Source organism: Palaemon carinicauda, chromosome 1 (genome assembly GCF_036898095.1).
Source record: "Palaemon carinicauda isolate YSFRI2023 chromosome 1, ASM3689809v2, whole genome shotgun sequence".
Lineage (NCBI taxonomy): Eukaryota > Metazoa > Arthropoda > Malacostraca > Decapoda > Palaemonidae > Palaemon > Palaemon carinicauda.
The window spans coordinates 271,589,655-271,608,054 of record NC_090725.1 but is presented as its reverse complement, the minus strand read 5'-3'; the positions used below and the strand labels follow the sequence as shown (position 1 = coordinate 271,608,054).

The window sequence follows — 18,400 nt, the reverse complement described above, 5'->3', positions numbered from 1 at the left end:
GAGAGAGAGAGAGAGAGAGAGAGAGAGAGAGAGAGAGAGTGTGTGTGTTACGAGGGCGTGGCTGATAATGCTATCGTCCTAGACTAGGTTGTAGACACCAAGGAAATAGTTTTGAATTTATCAATTGAAAAAAAAAATGCAAAGTAAAGTACATTTGGGATGTCAAATTACTCGTATGTGTGCTAGCCGAGTTATTACAACGGATTAATTTTGTCCGAGTAGAATAATGAAGTATTTGTTATATGCATGCAGTGTATGGGGAAGAATTCGCTGACTATCTGCATGTCAACTAATGCATTATTTTGTGTATGTATAACCGGTCAAAATAAATAACCTAAACCTATCACATAAAATTCACGGATCCTTCTTATGCTTTTCTGAGGCAAAATATATTATACACGAATTAAGTAGCCTTTTATGATATTTCATCGCTACCAATATATTAAGGCTTTTAAGAGGAAACGGCAGAATTGTTTTCAAAGTGATTCGATAATGTGGATTTAACAATAAACGGGCATATGCGGTGTGAAATGATGGATGCCTTGAAATGTGTTCGATAAAATGAATGTGAAGGTCCTGTAGAGAGTAGGATTTCCTGCAGTATAGGACCAGAAAAACAGCCCCTGAAGTATGTTAAATTCAACTGTATAGCTGTGAATTAAAAAAAAAATCACAAATTTTCCTCAGATCAAATCGAAATACGTAATTAAAACTTGGTATCGTAATTTTTCTAATCAGATATTAATTATATTTTACGAAGATACGGCCTACTAATTTCATCACTGACGTCAAAAAAAAACTTTAGGCCTAGAACCAGACACTGGTAGGCTAATGTCTCAGATTTTTCCTTTAGCAACAAGTACGATTACTGGCAATTATACAGTAACGTTCTTAACTAGAAACTTAAAACCACAAAATGACTATTGAGAAACTTCAATATAATAATCTTTCCTTTCACAAATACGGAAATTATCAAGAGCTAAAAACGATTGTCAAACGACAATAAAGAAATTCCTTCGCAAATTTGAGTCTTGTAAAAACATCGCTGGTTATTAAAAAGATCTAACGTTGAAAAAAAAATCTAAAAAAAACAAAAAAACAGGGATTTTACTATGGAACTCCCTGACGCTGAAAATGTCATCAGTGTTTTTTTTTTTTACTCTGAACTAAGCATATTGCGAAGTTGTTATTGACAATGATGCTGGGACGCGGAAATTAAACAGTTCTGACCTAAGCAATAGCCTACTTCTGCGGGTGACCTACCCATGAAATTTCCGAGTTTAATAACAGGATATTTGTTAAAGAATTGAAATAAAAGAGAGAGAGAGAGAGAGAGAGAGAGAGAGAGAGAGAGAGAGAGAGAGAGAGAGAGAGAGAGAGAGAGAGAGAGAGAGAGAGAGAGTGTGTTCCGAGTAACTGGTGGGCGTGGCTGATGCAAGCATCCTAAACTAGGTTGTAGACACCAAGGGAATAATTTTGAATTTATTAATTCAAAAAATGAAAAGCTGCACGAATGCTGAGTTTCCTCGGGCCACCGTTTACTTAGACTTGGAAAAAAATTAAGCAAATAATTGTGTATAGCCTACTTATTAGGGACTGTGTATACGCTAAATATCTGGAAAACAGCTCTAAGTAAAGTACATTTTGTGATGTCTAATTACTCGTATGTGTGCAAGCCGAGTTATTGCAACAGAATAATTTTGTTTAAGTAAAATGATGAAGTATTTATGCTACATGCATGCAGTGTATGCTCAAGAATTCACTGACTATCTGCATGCCAACTAATGAATTATTTTGTGTATATATACCCGGTCAATATAAATTTCTTACACCTATCACATAAAATTCACGGGTCCTCCTTATGCTTTTCTGAGGCAAAATATACACAAATTAAGTAGCCTATTATGATATTTCATCGCCACCAATATATTAAGGCTTTTAAGAGGAAACGGCAGACACTTGTTTTCTAAGTGATTCGATAATGTGGATTTAACAATAAACGGGCATATGCGGCGTGTAATGATGGATGCCTTGAAATGTGTTCGATGAAATGACTGTGAAGTTCCTGCAGTGAGTAGGGTTCCCTGCAGTATAGGACCAGAAAAACAGCCCCTGAAGTATGTAAAATTCACTATATAGCTGTTAATAAAAAAAATTCACAAATTTTCATCAGATCAAATCGAAAAACGTCATTAAAACTTGGTATCGTAATTTTTCTAATCAGATATTAATTACATTTTACGAAGATACGGCCTACTAATTTCATCACTGACGTCAAAAAAAAAAAAAAAAAAAAAAAAAAAAAAAAAAAACTTTAGGGCTAAAACCAGGCACTGGTAGGCTAATGTCTCAGATTTTTCCTTTAGCAACAAGTACGATTACTGGGAATTATACAGTAATGTTCTTAACTAGAAACTTAATCCACAAAATGACTATTGAGAAACCTCAATATAATAACCTTTCCTTTCACAGATACGGAAATAATCACGTGCTAAAAACAATTGTCAAACGACAATAAGGAAATTCCTTCGCAAATTTGAGTCTTGTAAAAATATCGCTGGTTATTAAAAACATCTAGCGTTGAAACTAAAAAGTCGCAAAAAAAAAGCGTCAGAAAAATTAACCTAAAAAAAATATGATCTTACCAAAATTGTTTACAAAAGCACTAGTCAAATAACTACGTCCTTCTTTCACCGGCAATATGACTAGAATGAAGACTTAGGGGGCGAAAAATACTTCCCTAGACAATCCCTAGAATTTCCCTAAATCAGAAGTTATTTCTCCTATTCTTTAACGTAATCAGAAATAATTATTTCACACACTGCTGCTTATTATATATCTTTATTATACTATGTTACTTTCGATAAATTCCTTTATGATACCACAAACATTAAGATTTAGATTTTTAACATAATATTCATAGCATATTTGTGTTTTGATTTCAATGTGTGCTCTGAAAGATATATTCATAAATTATATTTATATTTTGTCATAATAAGTGAAGCTTTAAAAAAATCAAGCCATCCAAAGTAATTTGATATCACCACAGATTATTTTTATTGCCGTTTTTTACATATCAAAACCAAATTTCAATTGTCGATTATGTACCTATTGAGAAAATTATTGAAGATTTTAGATTTTAAAAAATTTCCCTCAAAATACCGAGATAAATTGGATAGGCTATTGATCAAGTACCCAAGTTTTATGCTCTAAACCGCCAAAAAAGAAAAAAAAAATCCCGGTTTCTGGACAAGTTCCCCCAGAAGTGGGGGCCTTAGTCGAAAATTTACTTCAACCAATCAGAGACCTCCACCATATTCTGAATTTCTATTGTTACTCTTTTATTTTGGCAATAAAATGTTTACTTAATGCCCCGATAGACCATTTGGACTAGAAAGGTCTTTCAAAAGACGTTTGTATAAACAAAATTTAATATCTAATAAATATATACTTATTGTGCAGTTAACAAATCATGGTGACACGAGAATAGTTAGAGTCAGTACTCTACAAAAGGTAGGCTCTTGAGTTTTCAAATATGCGGGCCCAAGACTATAAGATACACTCCAACTAGACATCTGAAAGACTGAAGATATTAAGGTTTTTAAGAGTAAACGGGATGCTTTCTTGTTTTCTAAGTGATTCGATAATGTGGATTTAATAAACAGACATAAGCGGTGTGGAATGATGAATGCTTTGGAATGTATTCGATGAAATGACTGAAGGTCCTGTAGAGAGTAGGGTTCCCTGTAATATATGACCAGAAAAGCAGCCCTTAAAGTAAAAGTAAACTAAGAATAGTCAGGTCTACAAATGGTTTCAAGTTATTGGAGTCAATGTGTAGGCTACATTCACTTTAGGTTGTGGAGCGTTCAAATATGCGACCCAAAGACTACTGTATATAACAAACGCCGCCCCCCCCTCCCCGCCCCAGAAGGACTGATGATATTAAGGCTTTTAAGAAGAAACCGAAGACTTCTTTCTTAAGTCATACAACGATGTAGATTTGACAATTAACGCTGAATAGCCTACCCCGTATGATACCTAAATACCCAAGAATGTACAAAACGAAAAAATTTTGTAAGTCCCGTGGTATACTGAACGGCTCAGGGTCCCATGTGTGATAGTGTACCGTGTGCTTTCTAATTCCTAAATTTGATTTAATTTATTCTTTCCTCATATTAATAGTTATGATACCAAAAGCAATGCCAATTATAATTTACAGTGTGCCATCAATTACTATCTACAGTGTATGGTCGTATAATTTTCTAAGGCGTTTCACTTGCGAAAAAAGTTGTCAGAGAAATTTTAAGGAGACTTATTGTCGGAACAACGGTGGGAAATGTATAGAACAAAATATTAAGGTCAAGAGTGGGATAAAATACAGGTTCTCTGGATCTATATAACTTTTTAAGCTAATTAGGCTACACACACAACCATGAAGGAAATAGAAGCAAAAGGAAACTGTTTTAGAAATCATTTAGTAGAGATAGGATCAATATTCTTTATAGAGACAATGCTTTGGTGATCGCGGAAGATATAAAGAATACAAAACATGTAGAAACCAGAAAAGAATGTGGGGTAAAAATAGATAAAGAGAATAGCAACATGATAAGCCAAATCATATAAAGGGTATCAAAATACAATAATAGAAAATTTAGCATACTTAGGAATTAAATTAGATAGAAATAGGATCATATTTAAAACACAAAGCACAAAAAACTATAACTTATTCTATCATCTATTCTGTTTGGATAAAATATTATGAACTTGCCGGAAACTGAAATAGAGAAACCACAAAGGATAGATAATGGTATATAGACCTATAGTAAAATATTAGGTAAGCTAATATTACATAAAGGGGAGAGGTACGGGCATCTATGAAAATAAGGGTGATAGATAGGAAGCTAAAGTACATAAATACTCTGAAGAAAAAAAATACACAAAAAATAATAAAATTGGACATAAGAAAAAGAAAAGAAAGAAAATAGTGGAAACAACCAGGAAAATCTCTGCAAGAATTAAACCTGGATATAAGGAAAATAAAAAGAATGATCAAAACAGAAATAAAATAAGGAACTAAAAGTAGGATACTGAAAAAATGTAAAATAAAAATAAAAATAAAAATTAGAAAGTAAAGAAGAAGAAAGAAATTAGAGAAGAACAAATATCACCAATATAGTTGCATTAGTAGTATACTGTAAACCAAGGACAAATACATTAGTACTAAGTTTGAATATTATAATTAGACACAAAGGGGGAGGCTTAAACTATATTTGTTGTGAAAATATGATAGAAAATTTAATCCATTTTTCATTTTTCCAAGATTCAACAGGAACATAGAAAAAAGAGAAATGAATTAATTGAACTACAACAACTTTACTAGGAAGACTTAAAGTAAATATTATCACTTTTACTTAGTGAGATAAATATAGAATAGGAGAAAGAAATGTTTATACCTAATATATAGAAAACGACAAAATAATATAAAAAGAAAGATAAACTCAAAACTAAAATGCATCGCAAGATTATCAGAGGCGCCGTTGCAAAGGCTACAATTATACCCTGCCTGAAGTAACATCCTAAACCTAAACAAACGTCCTACGATCGGTGTCAGATACGGCAGATTGGGATCTTTTGCCTCCTACTCTACCTTCTAATAACTCTTTTTAAACTCTAGCATTATATGAGTTGGGTTAATAGATGTGCATCTATAAGTCTGAGTTGGAAGACAGTGTGAAATGAGCAAACTCAAACTCCAGAGTCATCAGAAGACTTACAGAGGTATGCCTTCATTATGTTATCTTTGCTTCCTTTAGCCTATTACATTTAAATGAAGATTTAAAGGTTTTTATAAATATAGTTTGATTTAATTTTTACGAACTTGGTCCTAATTTTCTGGGAGTTGGATGTAACTGGTTAGGACAAGCGTAAACTTATTACTTATCAAAGATTTTCGTTAGGGGAAGAATTTTGTTTATCTTGGTCTGAAATATGATATTGTGAAATTTAAGATGGGGAATGTTATTCTTCGAGTGTGTTAATGTCACATGACAAAGAAGGGAGAGGGAATAAGCATTGCCATTTTTCTTAATTGAAGGATAGTAATATAAATATATATATACCTCTTTTTGAGTGGAGATATCTTAACATGGTGAAAAAATTTATATTGCCATAATCAGCAAAGCTGTACTAGTCAGGGCCACTTACTAGGTTTGTTTCGTGTGAGCGATCAGACCAAAGTCTCCCACTATCACTATTCTGCATTGGCCAGCGAGGTGAGGAAAACTGTCCAAACCTCAGTCATGCAAAGAAGGTGAGGCCTTTGTCCCACGGTGGACTAGAAACAGCTGGGTTTTATTATCGTTACGGACCGGAAAAAATTCCCTACTAAAAAACAACTTTTTCCTATAGGAAAATGGGTAATTTTTTATTGTATTACAGGGTGAGATTTCGAACAGAAAATATATGTTTTCCTATAGTAAATAACGTGATTTAACCGAATTTGATGTTCATTTCAATCGGAAACGAACAGATCAACCAATTCGGCTAACTTCAAGTTGAACGGTGTCACTTCTCTTACGAATGTACTGCGAACGTTAACAATAATACACAGTGTTACCAACATTGACGTATGGTACACAGAGTTACCAACGGCACGCTGACATAACTAACGATATCAATGATAGATATTTCCATACGTATTTTAAATAATTTCTCCATATAAGTTTTACCCAATATATAAAAAGTACAAAAAGGGCACAGAACCTAACAAACCCACCTAACCTAGCCTAGTAGTATGACAGGTCACAAAATAACATTTGATCTACATCGGACGTTGTCAGCACTGGTTACTGTATTTTTTCATGACACAATCTTTGCAACGGCGCCTCCAAAGTTTATTCAGATATACTGTTTTGTATTTTCCTCCGGTTATTATAATTTCAAGAAGGTAATGAATAGAGAAGAAAAGGCTTGTATAACGTTTATATATCAATTCCCCAGTATGTTTTCCCCACCCAAAACCCCGAGTTCCCACTGGGGGTCCCCCATTATCGGAGGATATAGATGTATATATATTTTTTAAACTATTCATTTGCGACGGGAACGAGTGTCATTTTCGAAGAGAGCGTAATTTTTTCTATAAGAAAAAGTAGTTGCTTTCCTAGGTTACATCGCCCTGTAATACACTACAATGAAACCGAAAAATGCCTGTTTCCTTCGAAAATGACAGTTATTTTTAATGCATATAAATACTTAATGAAATATATATATATATATATATATATATATATATATATATATATATATATATATATATATATATATATATATATATATATATATATATATATATATATATATATATATATATATATATATATATATATATATATATATATATATATATATATATTCAATAATGGGTGACCCCCTGTGAGAATCTGGGGTTTTGGGTGGGGAAAACATACTGGAAAAACAGTATATGATGGTAAAACAAACCTTTTCTTCTCTATACATTATTTTCATGGATGTATATTGAATCCGTGGAAAACTGAACAAATTATCTATACAGCATTCAATACTACTGGTATATTTTTCGTTTGTTTGTTGACATTCTATGTATCGGTTGTATTCGCTCCCGTTCGTTCGTATGCACATACCCTTTTTAGAACTTCTGTGCATAAACCCTGTCCTTCTGCGCATAAATCCCGCCCCCCTTTATTTTGACCAATAAACCCTCGTCATTTTTACCCATGGCATTCAAGTGTTTTTACCTGCGACATTCAAGTTTTTCAATATTTAACTTAGCCGGTGATTATATAAGCTGCAGCTCTGCTGCTCGACAGAAAACTCTACGGAAAAAATCCGCCAGCGATCGCTATGCAGGTAGGGGGTGTACTTCAACAGCGCCATCTGTCGTGCAGGTACTCAGTACTCATTGTAAACAAAGAACTCAATTTTCTCTCTGTCGTGCTACCGGCAAGACCTACTAATTCGCTGTTGCTAACTGGATTTGTTTTCACAACTATTTGGTGAAGTACACTTTTCTAGTTTTGAGCTTTCGCTGTGCAGGCTTTCTCTTCAATAAATCCTTGCATTCTTTTTTTGATATCGGATTATTTGTTGATGACTTTGGATAGTTTTTGAATTCCCCTTTGACCAATTCAAAATGGCTGACCCTTCTCAAGTCCCAAAATTCAGGAAGTGTAATGCTAGGGACTGTTCAAGGCGTCTTCCGAAGGCCTCTATCGATCCTCACACCGTTTGTTCCAATTGTCGGGATAAAACCTGTCAATTGGAAGATCGATGTGAGGAATGCGTTGGGCTTTCGGAATTCGATTTTATCGAATTCCAAAAATATACACGTAGGCTAGAGAGAGATAGAGTCAGGAGAAGTTCATCTCGTTCTGTTGATTTTTCCTCTCCTCATGCCCCACAACCTATTCCTTCCCCTGTAGTGGTTGCTCCTAATCCCCCTTCTGGCACTCAGGAACCTTCGATGGCTGATATGATGCGTGCCATCCAAGCTCTGGGTGAGAGAGATGAGTCCCTGGCTAGTGACCGTAACCAGCTCATGGCGGACGTCAAGGAGCTGAAGTGTAAGAGTGCAGTGGGAAGTGATAAAGTGAGTGATAGTGTTGTGGATAGTGTTGCGCTTGAGGGTTCGTCTGTTCGTGCCTGTCGTCCTCCTAGTCCGGGACCTCTTGCAAGCTCCCAAGTCCAGGGGAGAAGCAATGTCGTACGACCAATGGGTTCGAGAGGCTTTAATCAGCGAACAGACGTTCCCTCCGTGGTTTCGGGCGTATCTAACCAAGATTGCCCCACCCACACAAAGACGAGAGAGCCCATTTATTCCTCGTCTGCGGAAGAGGTTTCTCGCAAGAAACCATGGACCAAGGTCTCACGACCGCTTAAGCGCAAGTCGGTCCCTTCCGCGCAAGTCCAAAGGCCCAGTTGTAGCCACTGGGTCAGTTCGGACTCGCTGCAGTCTTTCGATGACTGCTCACCTCCTAAGAGAGGCAAAGCGGTACCGCCGCAGACAGTTACACCGTCTGTTGCCGCACCTGCTCCTGCAGACCCCAAGTGGTCTTTGCTGCAGACCATGCAGTCACAATTAACGTCTCTGATGCAGGACTTTCGTGCGGAGAAGGTTGCTGCTGCACCAGCCTCTTGCCTACAACCAACCACACACTCGGTTGTGCGTCCTGTGGACGCTGAGGCAACCTTCTTGCGCACTCCAGTTGAGAGAGTTCCGCCACCCATGCGTTCCAGTGTACCCTGCCAGCCGCATGTTGACGTTCGGCGACGCACGGAGCCTTCCGTTGACGTTCGCGAGACACAACAACAGTCAGAGTTGTTTTGTTTTGACGCGGTGCGTCAACCTCCGCAACCCAGTGTGGTTGCCACTGCTCACCCGCATCAGGCTAGACAGTCTGGAGTAGACGCTGTGCGTCCCCGCGCTGCTATGGTTGTTGCCAGCTCACAGACTGGGCAACAGTTCCATGACGTTGCGTCCGGTTCAGTCACGCGTGCACCCGTGCGACCGGACTCGGCTAACCAGCCGTTACCTACTCCATTGCCGCTTCCTCCTCAATACTCGGATGATGGACTTTCGGATGATGATGGTGCCGCTCACGTTGATGAACCACATTCGGACCTTGACGAGCCTAAGTCCACGCAACCCTCTTTGGACTTTAGAAAAGTTCTAGCTCTGTTCAAAGAGATGTTTCCGGACCAGTTTGTGTCTGTGGCTCCGCACTCTCCTCCGTCAGAGTTTGTATTAGGTATGCCGTCATCCTCGCCTGCCTTTACTAGACTCGTCCTCGCACGCTCGTCCAAGAGAGCTTTACGAGTGATAGGAGATTGGATGCAGTCCAAAAAGAGTCTAGGGAAGACAGCCTTTATGTTTCCCCCTGCTAAACTCTCTTCTAAATCGAGCGTCTGGTATGCCACGGGAGAAGTTCTCGGCTTGGGAGTTCCTGCCTCTGCCCAGGGCGACTTCTCAAGCCTGGTAGACTCTCCCCGCAGGCTAGCCATAAGATATGCTGGTCTCCTACGGACCTAGACCATCTGTTGAAAGGAGTGTTTAGAGCCTTCGAGGTCTTTAACTTTTTGGACTGGTGTCTGGGAGCTTTGAGCAGGAAGATCTCCCCGTCTGACAAGGAATCTTCCTTGCTCATAATGTCCTGCATGGACAAGGCCATACGTGACGGGTCTAGTGAGCTTGCTGCATCGTTCGTATCCGGAGTCCTCAAGAAGCGTGAGAACCTTTGCTCTTTCCTGTCAGCTGGAGTGACACCTTGTCAAAGATCCGAACTTCTGTTTGCTCCTCTATCTAAGTGCCTTTTTCCAGAGGACTTGATTAAAGAGATTGCTGCTTCTTTGATACAGAAGGACACCCATGACCTGGTTGCGTCTTCTGCCCGCAAAGCCACCCCTTTGCCTACCTTGTCAGCTAGACCAAGGATGGACACTCCAGCGTCCCGATTTATTCCGCCCTTTCGTGGCAGAGCCTCCAGCAGAGGAGGTGCTCGTGCCGAAGGGAGACGTGGGAAGAAGAAAGGAACCAAGTCCTTTAAAGGCAGAGTCTGACTGCCAGCTTCTTCAGACAGCAGTGGGAGCCAGACTCAAGAACTTCTGGCAGACCTGGGAGAAGAGAGGCGCAGATGCACAATCTGTGAAGTTGCTCAGAGAGGGGTACAAGATCCCGTTTGTACGAAAACCCCCTCTAGCAACGTCTCCCATCGATCTCTCTCCCAGGTACAGAGAGGAAGACAAGAGACGAGCATTGAAACAGGAGGTGTCTCTCTTACTAGAAAAGGGAGCGGTAGTCAAAGTCCTGGACCATCAAACCCCGGGCTTCTACAACCGTCTCTTCTTAGTGGCAAAGAAGACAGGAGGGTGGAGGCCGGTGCTAGACGTCAGTGCGCTGAATGTCTTTGTCATAAAGCAGACGTTCGCCATGGAGACCACAAAGTCCGTTCTAGCAGCGGTCAGAAGGGAAGACTGGATGGTCTCTTTAGACCTAAGGGACGCATACTTTCACGTCCCCATCCACCCAGACTCCCAACCTTTTCTGAGATTCGTTTACGAAAAGGTTGTCTACCAGTTTCAAGCCCTGTGCTTTGGCCTAAGCACAGCTCCTCTTGTGTTTACGAGGCTGATGAGGAATGTAGCCAAATTCCTTCATTTAGCGGACATCAGAGCCTCCCTCTATTTGGACGACTGGCTTCTAAGAGCTTCTTCCAGTCGTCGCTGTCTGAAGGATCTAAAGTGGACTCTAGATCTGACCAAGGAATTGGGTCTCCTGGTCAATATGGAAAAGTCTCAAGTGGTCCCATCCCAAACTATTGTGTATTTAGGGATGGAGATTCACAGTCTAGCTTTTCGGGCTTTTCCGTCGGCCCCCAGAGCAAGTCAAGCCCAGTTATGCATCCAGAACATGCTGAAGAAGGAACGATGTTCAGTCAGGCAGTGGATGAGTCTGATAGGGACACTATCATCCCTGGAACAGTTCGTATCGTTAGGAAGACTACACCTCCGTCCTCTTCAATATCACCTAGCTGTTTACTGGGAAAAGGACAAGACGCTAGAAGCGGTCTCGATCCCCATTTCCGAGAAGATGAAGTCTTCCCTGACTTGGTGGAAGGTCAGTATCAGCCTCAGAGAGGGTCTGCCCCTGGCTGTTCAGACTCCCAACCACGTTCTCTTCTCGGACGCATCGGACACGGGCTGGGGCGCGACATTAGACGGTCGGGAATGCTCGGGAACTTGGAACTCGAGTCAAAGAACAATGCATATCAACTGCAAGGAGCTACTGGCAGTTCATCTGGCCTTGAAAAGCTTCAAGTCTCTCCTTCAAGGCAAAGTGGTGGAGGTGAACTCGGACAACACCACGGCTTTGGCGTACATCTCCAAGCAAGGAGGGACACACTCTATGACGTTGTACGAGATCGCAAGGGACCTCCTCACCTGGTCAAAAGATCTAAACATTTCACTAGTAACGAGGTTCATCCAAGGCAACTTGAATGTCATGGCAGATTGCCTCAGTCGGAAGGGACAAATCATTCCAACAGAATGGACCCTACACAAGGATGTGTGCAAGAGACTTTGGGCCACATGGGGCCAGCCTACCATAGATCTCTTCGCAACCTCGATGACCAAGAGGCTCCCAATATATTGCTCACCAATCCCGGACCCAGCAGCAGTTCATATAGATGCCTTTCTCCTAGATTGGTCACATCTAGACCTATATGCATTCCCCCCGTTCAAGATTGTCAACAAGGTACTGCAGAAGTTCGCCTCTCACGAAGGGACAAGGTTGACGTTAGTTGCTCCCCTCTGGCCCGCGAGAGAATGGTTCACAGAGGTACTTCGATGGCTAGTGGACGTTCCCAGAACTCTTCCTCTAATGGTGGACCTTCTACGTCAGCCACACGTAAAGAAGGTACACCAAGGCCTCCACGCTCTTCGTCTGACTGCCTTCAGACTATCGAAAGACTCTCGAGAGCTAGAGGCTTTTCGAAGGAGGCAGCCAGGGCGATTGCTAGAGCAAGGAGGACATCCACCCTTAGAGTCTACCAATCGAAGTGGGAAGTCTTCCGAAACTGGTGCAAGTCAGTATCTGTATCCTCGACCAGTACCTCTGTAACTCAAATAGCTGACTTCCTTTTATACCTGAGGAAAGAACGATCTCTTTCAGCTCCCACTATCAAGGGTTACAGAAGCATGTTGGCATCAGTCTTCCGTCACAGAGGCTTAGATCTTTCCAACAACAAAGATCTACAGGACCACCTTAAGTCTTTTGAGACCACGAAGGAGCGTCGTTTGGCTACACCTGGTTGGAATTTAGACGTGGTACTAAGATTCCTCATGTCAGAAAGGTTCGAGCCGCTACAATCAGCCTCCTTTAAAGATCTCACTTTAAAGACTCTTTTCCTGGTTTGCTTAGCCACAGCTAAAAGAGTCAGTGAGATTCACGCCTTCAGCAGGAACATCGGATTTTCATCTGAAACGGCTACATGTTCTCTACAACTTGGTTTTCTAGCCAAAAACGAGCTACCTTCTCGTCCTTGGCCGAAATCGTTCGATATTCCAAGCCTATCGAATATGGTTGGAAATGAACTAGAAAGAGTCTTATGCCCTGTGAGAGCTCTTAAGTTCTATTTAAGACGAACTAAACCTTTACGAGGACAGTCAGAAGCTTTATGGTGTTCAGTTAAGAAACCATCTTTGCCTATGTCAAAGAATGCTTTATCCTATTTTATCAGACTGTTAATACGAGAAGCTCATTCCCATCTGAGTGAGGAAGACCAAGCTTTGCTGAAGGTAAGGACACATGAAGTTAGAGCTGTCGCAACTTCAGTGGCTTTTAAACAAAATAGATCTTTGCTAAGTATAATGGACGCAACCTATTGGAGAAGCAAGTCAGTGTTCGCGTCTTTTTATCTTAAAGATGTCCAGTCTCTTTACGAGAACTGCTACACCCTGGGACCATTCGTAGCAGCGAGTGCAGTAGTGGGTGAGGGCTCAACCACTACAATCCCCTAATTCCATAACCTTTTTAATCTTTCTCTTGAAATGTTTTTATTGTTGTTTTTTGGGTTGTCCGGAAGGCTAGGAAGCCTTTCGCATCCTGGTTGATTTGGCGGGTGGTCAAATTCTTTTCTTGAGAAGCGCCTAGATTAGAGGTTTTGATGAGGTCCTGTAGTATGGGTTGCAACCCTTCATACTTCAGATCCTAGGGGTCGCTCAGCATCCTAAGAGGATCGCGAGGCTCCGTAAGGAAGACGGACTTAAAAAGGCAGAGTAATTGTTCAAGTCGACTTCCTTACCAGGTACTTATTTATTTTATTTTTGTTATTTTGATAACTTCTAAAATGAAATAAAAAATCCTTAGCTCATAATAATGTAAACATTTATTGCTGGTCTCTACCCACCCCCCTGGGTGTGAATCAGCTTATATAATCACCGGCTAAGTTAAATATTGAAAAATGTTATTTTGATAATAAAATAAATTTTTGAATATACTTACCCGGTGATTATATATTAAAGGACCCTCCCTTCCTCCCCAATAGAGACGCAGTGGACCGAGGAGAAAATTGAGTTCTTTGTTTACAATGAGTACTGAGTACCTGCACGACAGATGGCGCTGTTGAAGTACACCCCCTACCTGCATAGCGATCGCTGGCGGATTTTTTCCGTAGAGTTTTCTGTCGAGCAGCAGAGCTGCAGCTTATATAATCACCGGGTAAGTATATTCAAAAATTTATTTTATTATCAAAATAACATATTATTATATATGACAGTATCATGTTATTACTACAGCTATATAAGTATATACAGTAATACTGTACTTGTGTATCGGGTACTAAACAGCTTAGTGTTGTACAGCACATTAAAAGCAATATGAGAGAGAGAGAGAGAGAGAGAGAGAGAGAGAGAGAGAGAGAGAGAGAGAGAGAGAGAGAGAGAGAGAGAGAGAGAGAGAGTGGGGACATTATTATTGCCATTACAGTATAAGATTTTAATGTTCTGGACTACTGTATATTATTATCATAGTGCAGTATTGTAATCATGTTAAAGGCAACGTTTGATACTTCAGAGAAATTGTTTCTTAATTTTGTTTTTGCTTTGTAGTTTCTATCTACAGTATTGTCTAATGTTGAAACCCACTTCAATGCACTTTTGACTGGATGCAAATGTTTGAATTCAAGAGTAAAACATCAAACTGAGTAAGGTTTTAGCTTTATACTGTAGTAATACTTTATACTGTAGTAATACTTTATACTGTAGTTGTACTTGTTTATGAAAGAGAAGAGGTTTTAGAAGGCCAATGGTTTCTACTTTACATTATTTCCAAAATTGAAATTTTTTCTGTAACTGGAATACAAACCATACTATTTAATAGGGGTATTACTTTCGGCGTAGCCGAAATGACGAGCCATTAATTTTTAACGAGGGTTTACTACCCACACCGCTAGTTAGCGGGGGTAGGGAGGGTAGCTTGCTATCGCTCCCCCTCACACACCTGTGTTTGAGCTTACTTTGCTCTCGGCTCGGATGGTGATTGGACGTCTCATCCTCGCTGACAATTTGGCAGCCATTAATGCTTTTTGTTCTTTTCTTTTTCTTAGACTGTGTACGTGAAGTTGGCCTCTGCGACCATGTGCACCTGCCCTGGTCTTCCCAACCGCCCCTGTGGAACATTCATGTCGGTGGTTGAGACCGATCCTCACGCCCTTTGTCCTTCTTGTAGGGGCCAACGGTGTGATAGTGTCAACAAGTGTAGGGAGTGGTCTTCCTCCCAGTGGGAAAGGTTTTCGCGGCGGCGGAAGAAGAGGTCCAAGTGGGATGGAACCTTCGAAGGAAGAAAACCCAAGGCCTCTTCTTCCGTCACCCAAACCTCCTCCGAAGCTCCTACTCGGTTGGTCTCTTTCGAGAGACCGTCGAGTAGTAGCGTAGACCAAATTATTTCTGTCCAACCTCGGGTCTTGAGAGATGACGTTGCTTCCCCCAGCGAAACAGCTCCACCTCTCCCCCTGGGGGAGGCCGTGTCACTAACTTCCCTTTTTCAGATTTGGTCCTCCTTGGGGCTCACGGGTTCGCCCTCCAAGGAGGGCTTTGTTTGATTACATCCGCTTGGGTGCCGCTTTCAAGCAATCGTCGTCACCGTCAGAGGTAGATCCCCTGACTCTTGTCGATGTTGTTGTGTCAGAGGTGTCCCATGCGGCGTCACCCATCTCCCCTGCCACTCCAGACTCTACGGTAGCTGACGGCTTAGTTTCCCCCATTCCTGACCATCCTCCGAGGGGGAAACTAAGTTCATCTTCAGTCTCTCCTGCTAGTGTTTCTTCCCCTCGGGGGAGTTCACTTACAGAGACTCCTCTTCAGAGGACTGCTGACGGTCAGCTTGCTGATCCAATGGCCCGCAGAGGGCGCATCCTTCGGAAGGCTCGCCTTCCTCTTCGCCGTAGAGGCCTTCCTTCACCTGCGGTGAGGAGGCGCTTCTTTGGTTCAACGTCGTCTATGCAGTCCCCCGCAGAGGAGCCTCTAGACCGATCGTCCATCACTGCACGTGCAACCAGTCTTGTGACTTCGGTCCTGGACCTCTCTGCAGATCGTTTGCGACATCCTTCGGTGGATGGTCGTCCTTTTAAAGGACACGTCGACCTTCCACCCGACAGACCTGCTGACCTTCCACCCAACAGACCTGTCGACCTTCCACCCGACAGACCTGCCGACCTTCAAACCGACAGACCTGCCGACCTTCAAACCGACAGACCTGCCGACCTTCCACCCGACAGACCTGCCGACCTTCCACCCGACAGACCTGCCGACCTTCCACCCGACAGACCTGCCGACCTTTCACCCGACAGACCTGCCGACCTTCCATCACCGTTCCTGCATGGGCCTAACAAGGCTCCACCGTATCGCACTATTGGGCACCAACGTACCGTGCACGACGCGCCCATGCAACCTGACCAGCGTTCACCAACAGGTCGTCAGGCCCAACACTGCGGCGCGCCACCCATCTTGCTCGCCCTAACGAAGGGCAACAACCTCACGCGCCAACATGCGCCTGCGCGCCAACAGAACCAAAGTTCAACTATGCGCCATGCGCGGCCACATGCGCACGCGTGCCAGCGATCTCCCATGCGCCAGGGCTCTCATGCCCTGATACGCCCAGCGCCTACACACCAACGATCTCCTACGCGCGAGCGCCCACTTACGCTCCAGAACTCACCTGCGTGCCAACGTTCTCCTACGCGCCAATTACCTGCGCAACACAGCTCTCCTGCGTGCCAGCGTTCTCCCACGCGCCAGCGCTCTCCCGCGTGCCAACATGTGTGCCCCACATCACGCTCTCCTGAGCGCCATTTTGCGCGCCAGCCAAAACCTGCGCACCATCAATCTCCTGCATGCAAGTTCGTAGATGAGGCAACAAACCTGTTGCCCTCACCCGCGTGCCATCTTTTACTGGCGCGCCAGCGCTCACCAGCCTCTCACTCACCTGCGCGCCATCTTTCTCTTGCGCGCCCTCTCTCTCCTAGAGACGCGCGGCAACATTTTCCCGCGCGCCCATCATGATTCTACTGCGCTCCCGTGCGCTCGGAGACATTCTCCTTTGCACGCGCCCTAATTCTTTGACAGACGCGCGCACATCGTGATTCTCCTGCTCGTGCGCGAATATTCTCTCTCTCTCTCTCTCTCGCTCTCTCTCTCTCTCTCTCTCTCTCTCTCTCTCTCTCTCTCTCTCTCTCTCTCTCTCTCTCTCTCTCTCTCTCTCTCTCGTTAACAGTATCCCGCGCGCGAGCACCAATATTCTCCCTCGTGCGAGCACCTTTACTCGCCCTCACGCGAGCACCATTACTCAGCCTCGCTCTCGCGCGGCCGCCAATATTCTCCCGCTCGCGAGCCTGCGCACCACAAGAAACGAAGTCCGGCACGTTCGCCATCGCCTCATTTCCCTCCCTGCTAGCGCATACCACCACTCATTGTTGGAGAAGGGAAACATGCAGAGAGGTTCAGGAATCCAAAGCTACTTCTTAAGGCAAACCCACCCATTCCAGTGACTCCTCCAAGGGATCCTTCAGTCCCTTTCCCTTCAAGGGGTATGTCTGACAGTACGTCTGTCAGCCAACAGCCCTGGTTCAGTGCCCTGATCAGAGCCGTAACCCAGGCTTTCAAGCCTGTCCTCTCGGATCTAGGACATGGAACCATGGCTTCCTCTATCCCTTTGAAGAGGAAAAGAGGAGTTCTGGACGCGGCCACTTCCCCGAGGGCGAAACGGACTCCACTCAGACCATCAAGGCAAATTCCTCCTATTTCTCGGACTAACTCTCCATCCCTTTCGGATGAAGATCTCCCGACATCAAGGGAACCACGCGAAGAGAGATTTTCCCCCATCGCACTAATGGAGGAAACCTCTCTTCATGCCAAGAGTCTGGGAATAGAAGGGACATGCCACCCTCATCAATGTTGGAGTCATACATCCTTCCCCGGAAGGAATCTTAGACTCCAAAACATTGCCAATGTCCTCCACTAGGGCTAGGATGGAGCCAGCCAGCAACTTAGGGAATGTCTGCGACTCTCCCTAAGAAGAGCCTTTGGGGATAGAAGGAGACTTCGCTGCAAGTCCTACAACAGGAGGAGACAAGCAGGAGTCGGAACACTCTTTTTGGCAGGTTCTGACTCTAATGAGGGTTCTCAACGGGTTTTCCAACCTGGAGATCCCCCCTCGAGAGGGCAAAGACATGGTCCTAGACCGCGTCTTTGGTACTCGAAAACCCTCTAAGACCAGTGCAGCCATGCCTTGGTCTCAAGGGATAGAGAGAGTATCAGGGACAAGATCGCCCAGCAGCTCTCCGAGATGCCCTCCTCCAACCGTTCCGGTCTC

At 42.9% G+C, this 18,400-nt stretch overlaps 1 protein-coding gene and 1 long non-coding RNA gene across 5 annotated transcripts in view; one reads left to right on the top strand and one right to left on the bottom strand.

Annotated features, from left to right (window-relative positions):
• Window positions 1–2,712, bottom strand: part of LOC137656431 (uncharacterized) — a 92,602-nt gene extending 89,890 nt beyond the window's left edge. The window contains exon 1 of the long non-coding RNA XR_011046969.1: window positions 2,646–2,712. This is a non-coding gene — a long non-coding RNA (uncharacterized lncRNA). The remainder of the gene's footprint in view (window positions 1–2,645) is intronic.
• A 2,852-nt stretch (window positions 2,713–5,564) lies between these two features.
• The window catches only part of Iml1 (GATOR complex protein Iml1), a 486,471-nt gene continuing 473,635 nt past the window's right edge, over window positions 5,565–18,400 (top strand). For 3 of the 4 annotated variants that reach the window (XM_068390604.1, XM_068390598.1, XM_068390583.1), the window contains exon 1: window positions 5,565–5,781. In XM_068390604.1, the coding sequence (XP_068246705.1) occupies window positions 5,739–5,781 (43 nt within the window). In that variant the 5' untranslated portion in view covers window positions 5,565–5,738. The remainder of the gene's footprint in view (window positions 5,782–18,400) is intronic. The other variant, XM_068390591.1, reaches the window with a different exon arrangement.